The sequence below is a fragment of the Cygnus atratus genome, chromosome 9, assembly GCF_013377495.2.
Source record: "Cygnus atratus isolate AKBS03 ecotype Queensland, Australia chromosome 9, CAtr_DNAZoo_HiC_assembly, whole genome shotgun sequence".
Taxonomy (NCBI): domain Eukaryota; kingdom Metazoa; phylum Chordata; class Aves; order Anseriformes; family Anatidae; genus Cygnus; species Cygnus atratus.
In genome coordinates this window covers 24,168,125-24,173,693 of record NC_066370.1, presented here as the reverse complement: position 1 = coordinate 24,173,693, position 5,569 = coordinate 24,168,125, and the positions used below count along the sequence as shown (strand labels likewise).

Sequence of the window (5,569 nt, the reverse complement as noted above, 5' to 3'; positions counted from 1 at the left end):
ATCTGATAAGATCTAGAACAACATTACGGTAACCCTCCTATTTTTGGGTACCTGCAGAAGAGCTGGGGATTGAGTGCTGGTGGGGCCACGCAATGTTGTGGCACGAACAGAGTCCCTAATGCTCCAAAAAACATTTTTTGGCTGAAGAACCAAAGAAGTCCCATGTGAAGAGCAGTGTCGCAGGCTGGGGAAAGCGCTTGAATTTCCTTGGATATCAATGTCACCGTGGTCCTTTCAGGGGACATCGCCAACCGCCCCCTCTCCCCACACCATGCGTGCTCTCATTGGCCACAGCAGCAGCACTTACTCAAATAAAACAGATTTTCTCCAAAAAAAAGGTTGTGCCTTTCAAAGTGCCATTGAGGGCAGGTCATCCTGGGAGTGGTACCAACTACAAGGTAGGGGAAAATATACGTGGTTTGTTTGGTCTTCAGTCGGGATATTTGCAACGAACTCGTAGACTTTAAGACGCAGGGGCAATATAATTTGTCTCCAGGAAAGTTACTGCCATAGCTGCATGAGAAACTGGTTTTTTAAAGTTAGTGTTTAAAAAGTTTAATTCTTCATATTTTGTGTCCACTGTGCATAATAATCTTTCCTCGTGGGGGGATTCAGATGAATGGCTTCAGAATCACTGGTGGTGAGCTGATACAATAAAAACATCCTAAATACCAGTTTTATTAAAATGTATTTCTATATGTAAGAATAATTAGTTTAGAAACAGGCTTGCCCATTGTAATTAAAACCTGTGTAATGGTTCCTTGCTCTGACCAATTTATTTTCTAAACAGACTGGTAAGGTATATTTTTTGTTAGTTATGTTTTTCTCTTTTTTTGGTGGCAACCCATCCACCTGGCTATGCAACAGGAGAGTAGCTGTTTTCAGACCTGTTGCAGGAGTGGTTTGCATTTTGTCTCTCCCCAGCAGCTGGCTGACCCTCCCGGGCCGTGGTGGTGGTGGTTCTGTACCGGCGGTGGGGTTTGGCTGCGCTCTGCCTGCGCTGAGCTCTGCCCTCCCGTGCCTGGAAGCTTCATGGTGAGGTTGGCAGGGGCTGGTTGGGATCAAATGTGAGGCTGTGCCAAAAACTAGAGCCCCGTGTCCCATCCTAACGCACCTTGTACATCGAGAAGGGATGCAATGATTACACACGATAACTTCCTGGAGCCGGTGGGGTGAAGAATGGGACAAACATCAGCAATAGGCAACAGTGGTCACTGGGTGTTTTTTTGTGGATAATGTTTGCTGTTAAATTATTTAGTTTTGTAGGGGAATTGCCTTTTTATGTAAGAACATCATGAGCTGTTCCTCTGAAACTGAATTCTTGAGGACGGAAAGGTTTCAGTGCAGCCCGCAGACACCCAGCTCTGGGTGGGCCCGTCCTTTTGCCCTCTGGATGGCAAGAACAGTCAGCGTTTCTCCTGGTGGCTTTCTCATGTAATGAAGCACCTCTGCTGCTATAGGAAGGTTAGGTTACAGGTTCAGCAAGAAAGGGAGTCTGTTCTGTTTGTATTTACAGGCCGGCACATGGGATTAAGAAAGAAACAAAGATGCTTTTTATGACAAGTCATCTGAGAGGCGTCATCTGTCCTATAGGAAAAAACAGGCAGTTCTTACTTTGCTCTTTCTTTCTGGTTCAGCCAAACCACCTCTTTAAAAACAAAAAGAATGGACCTGAAAATTTGCACTAAAAGAACGTGCAAGTCTGGGAACTCAGTCAGTAGCAAAGAAAAAAAAATTACTTTGAAATTTTGGAATACTTAATTTTTATATATATATATTGTTTCATTTATTCTTTTATAGCATAGGTTTTTATGGTGTGTGGCTGTGTTTGGCTCTGAAATCATTACTGAATTTTTCCTAATCGTATGAATGGAAGAGACATCACGATGGCAGTGATCGTGCCACTCTCAGGGGTCCCCTGGGAGCACTTCCCAGAGCTAACAGGAGCAGCCAGATGGCAAGTGCTCTGTAGGGTGGCAGTCAGCAGGGGTGGGCAGGCAGGGGAGTTTCCTGGTTTTTGCTTTACTTTCCCCGTAAAAAGAGAGGCTGTGTAAGGCCACCTGCCAGGCAGATGGGCCCAGCACTGCCACAGGTCGTATGGCTCGTGCGTAGGTCAGCTGAGATGCGCATGGCCGATGGTTCTCACATTAGCAGGAAACCAGGTGATGATCTGGATTAAAAAAAAATGGAAGTATAGTGAAAGGGATGCAGGGAAGAGTGCAGGAATGGAGAGGGTGAGTGCAGAGCACACGGGCTGTATGGGGATAAGTGGGTGCAGAGGGTGCTGCGTGCACTTTGTTATGGCCTTCTCCTTCTCCTACAGCTGCCAGCATGTGGAGCTCTCCGTCGGCCGTCCCCGCGGCCGTGATGCTGCTGGTGGCAACCACGCAGGCAGCAGCGAAGGTCACCCCGGCGCTGAGATTCACCAAGCCGAAGCCATCCCCACCGCCGGGCGCTGCCAACCCTTCCCTCGCCCCCATGCCGGTAGCCCCGGGCAGAGCCCAGCTGCCCTCCATGAGCCCCGTGGTGCGGGCGGCCACCACGCTCTTCCCCTTCGAGAACGACACCCTGGACACGGCTGACTTCTTCTTCAACTGCTGTGACTGCTGTCCCCCCACCAGCGGGCCCCGGGGGCCGCCGGGGGAGCCAGGGCCTCCAGGTGCAAACCACGATGGATCGGTTCGCTCACACCAGGCAGCTCAGCACGTTGCCAGATGTCTGCAGTGCCAAAATCTAATGGTTATAACGAGCAGTGCGCTAGTTTGCAAATGCTCACTTTGCTAGCACTAATACTGGAGCCAGGAACTACTCAGCTGAGGAAGGCTGGCAAAAATTGTGAAATAATATATTTTTAATACAACGTACTCAAGCGATTTGCACGTCCCTCAGCTTCCACAGCGAATGGAAGTTATATTGGCCGTGGAAGGAGTTTGCACTCGTAGGGCTGATGGAGAAGCTCTCGTGTCAGATGGGTTGTGCTGGGACGGCTCCAGCTGCCCGAGCCTGCCCTCAGATGGGCACCGGCAGCCTCTTGCTCCCACAAGGATGAAAAAGTAAACTAAAAGAAAGCTGGCTTGCTCGCCTTTCCTTGTGCAGCATGGAGCCACCTGCCAGGTTCCTCTTCTGTATTTGCAGATTTAATTCTTTTTAAGGAGAGGGGCAATTACTAAGCTATGGGAGCTCCTTGGATGTGCTCAAATATTAAAGACAGATTACTTCTGATGTTTTATGAATGCCTGAGCCCCTGCAGCTTTGAGGCAGCTGAAAGTTGCTTTTAAAAAATCTTTAACTGTAGCCAAGAGTGAAAAGGAAAGCTGTACGATTCGGGGATTGCAGCAGCAAAAGGCGAAGGCTGGGGAGCGGTGTGCCAGATCAGGGCATCCTCAGCAACACCAGTGGGAGCCATGCTGTATTGTTGTCTCTCCTTTATGTCCCCCAAGGGCTTCAGCTGCAATACACAGAGGGCAGGGTCAAGCCAAACCTGTCTGTCTCACATTTGGTTTGCATCAGCCATATGACAGGAAATAAAATAGCCAGCTCCTAGCAGGGTGATGGAAACAGGGTTGCCCGTGTTGCATCCCCTGATGGCATGTTGCTTAGCTGTTATCACACATTTTCTCTGTAAAGTTAAACCTCTGAGTTACTAAGATAACTTTGTTGATGTGATTACATTACAGGTCCTAAGGGGGAAAAGGGAGATGCTGGTGTGCAAGGTCTGCCGGGAACCCCGGGACCTCAAGGTCCCAAAGGCTTTAAAGGAGAAAGAGGTAAAGTAGGCGAACTGCTCCTTTGGAAAACAAGTGCTGTTGTCCTCAGCAGATAACACAAAACTGTAGAAAAAATATTTTTGCAAAGGAAGCAGAGTACGCTGATATGGATTGACACCTTGCGAGATTTAGCATGGCATGAACAGAGGGACAATAACTTGGGTGGTGGTGGCATATGCGCAGGCGGTACAGGAACGGCAGCTCATAAAGATCCCACTCAGAACTCCTCGTTTTTGAGGAGTTTTTCCCTTGTTTCGGGGCAGAAATCCAACATGAGTGTGAGATGGAGTTGTCTGCATGATGGTGCTTGGTGCTGGGAGATGCAGCTGGGGGTTGTGAGGTCTGTTCTTGAAAACAAACATTGCTCATTGTGCTGAGGGACACATGCAAAATGGTACCAGTCACTTTCTGTGTAATGATTTCTGCGCTGCAGACAGTGCCACAAATGACATATTAATGGTGTGATGTCCTAGGAGGCAAAGGGGAGCAAGGCGAGCGAGGAATAAGTGGAAACCCTGGTTATCCAGGCAAGCCTGGGCTGCAAGGTACGTAACACGGGCCGGGAAAGCCGTGAACAGCGCATTGGCCTGTCCCTTTGCTGCTGGTGATGGATACCCTATCCTACACTAATGGCTGTAACCTTTTCTCTGCCCCTGCTCTGTCCTAGGTGAAGCTGGAGTGAAAGGCAATAAGGGCAGCTACGGCTTCCCCGGGCTGAAGGGACAAAAGGGCTCCAAGGGGGACACTTGTGAGAACGGCACCAAAGGAGACAAGGGGGACAGGGGGGACGCCGGGGACCCGGGGGTGGACGGAGAGCAGGGTGACAAAGGGGAGAAGGGGGACACGGGGGACAAGGGGTATTGTGGGGAGCCGGGGGGGAGAGGCCAAAAGGGGGAAAGAGGGGAAGGAGGGACGAAGGGAGAAAAAGGCAGCAAAGGGGAGATGGGGGCTGGGGGCATTCAGGGGATGGAGGGAAAGCAAGGAGAAAAGGGCGAGCAGGGAAGTAAGGGTGACAAAGGGGACCTGGGACCCGCCGGCGTGACGGGACCCTCGGGGCCCAAGGGGGTGGCTGGCAGCAAGGGGGGCCGCGGGGCGCCGGGCAGGAAAGGCTCCCGCGGGGCGAAGGGGTCCCGAGGGGACACCGCGAAGCTCCTGCGATCGGCCTTCAGCGCCGGCTTGTCCAAACCCTTCCCTCCGCCCAACGTCCCCATCCGGTTTGACAAGATTTTGTACAACGACCAGGAAGATTACAACCCTTCCACCGGGAAATTCAACTGCAGCGTGCCCGGGGCGTACGTCTTCGCCTACCACCTGACGGTGAGGGGCCGCCCGGCCCGCGTCAGCCTGGTGGCCCGCAGCAGGAAGGTGGCCAAGGCCCGCGAGACGCTGTACGGGCAGGAGATCGACCAGGCCTCCTTCCTGACCGTCCTGAAGCTGAGCGCGGGCGACCAGGTGTGGCTGGAGGTTGCGCGGGACTGGAACGGGGTCTACGTCAGCGCCGAGGACGACAGCGTCTTCACGGGGTTCCTTCTGTACCCAGATGTTTTTGAGATCCTGCTGTAGGTTTAAAGGGTAGAGCTGTCGCTGAGGAGCATGCCTTTCCCTCCGCCCTCCAGAGGAGAAACAAGTATCGGTTTAGTGACTTGGCAGTGTATTGGTTTAGTTTCTAGGTTTTGTGATTTTTTTACAAAATGTTTGCGAAAGAGTGATTAGTTTTAACTAGCAGCCCCAAGAAGCGGCACGTCCTTCATGCAGGTGCCGATAACTAAGAGAATCCACTGCCCAAAGGCCGTCAGGACCAG

At 51.4% G+C, this 5,569-nt stretch overlaps 1 protein-coding gene across 1 annotated transcript; it reads left to right on the top strand.

Annotated features, from left to right (window-relative positions):
• The first annotated feature begins 2,331 nt into the window (after window positions 1-2,331).
• On the top strand, window positions 2,332-5,330 carry OTOL1 (otolin 1). Its single transcript, XM_035557160.2, has 4 exons — window positions 2,332-2,659; window positions 3,678-3,767; window positions 4,241-4,312; window positions 4,435-5,330. The coding sequence occupies exons 1-4, from the start codon at window positions 2,332-2,334 to the stop codon at window positions 5,328-5,330; spliced, it is 1,386 nt and encodes a 461-aa protein (XP_035413053.2).
• Window positions 5,331-5,569: the final 239 nt, after the last annotated feature.

Coding starts and splice junctions, on each gene's coding strand:
- OTOL1 (XM_035557160.2), top strand. CDS start 2,332: ATGTGGAGCTCTCCGTCGGCCGTCCCCGCGGCCGTGATGCTGCTGGTG. Junction 2,660..3,677: donor GGGGGAGCCAGGGCCTCCAG/GTGCAAACCACG, acceptor ATTACATTACAG/GTCCTAAGGGGGAAAAGGGA. Junction 3,768..4,240: donor AGGCTTTAAAGGAGAAAGAG/GTAAAGTAGGCG, acceptor GTGATGTCCTAG/GAGGCAAAGGGGAGCAAGGC.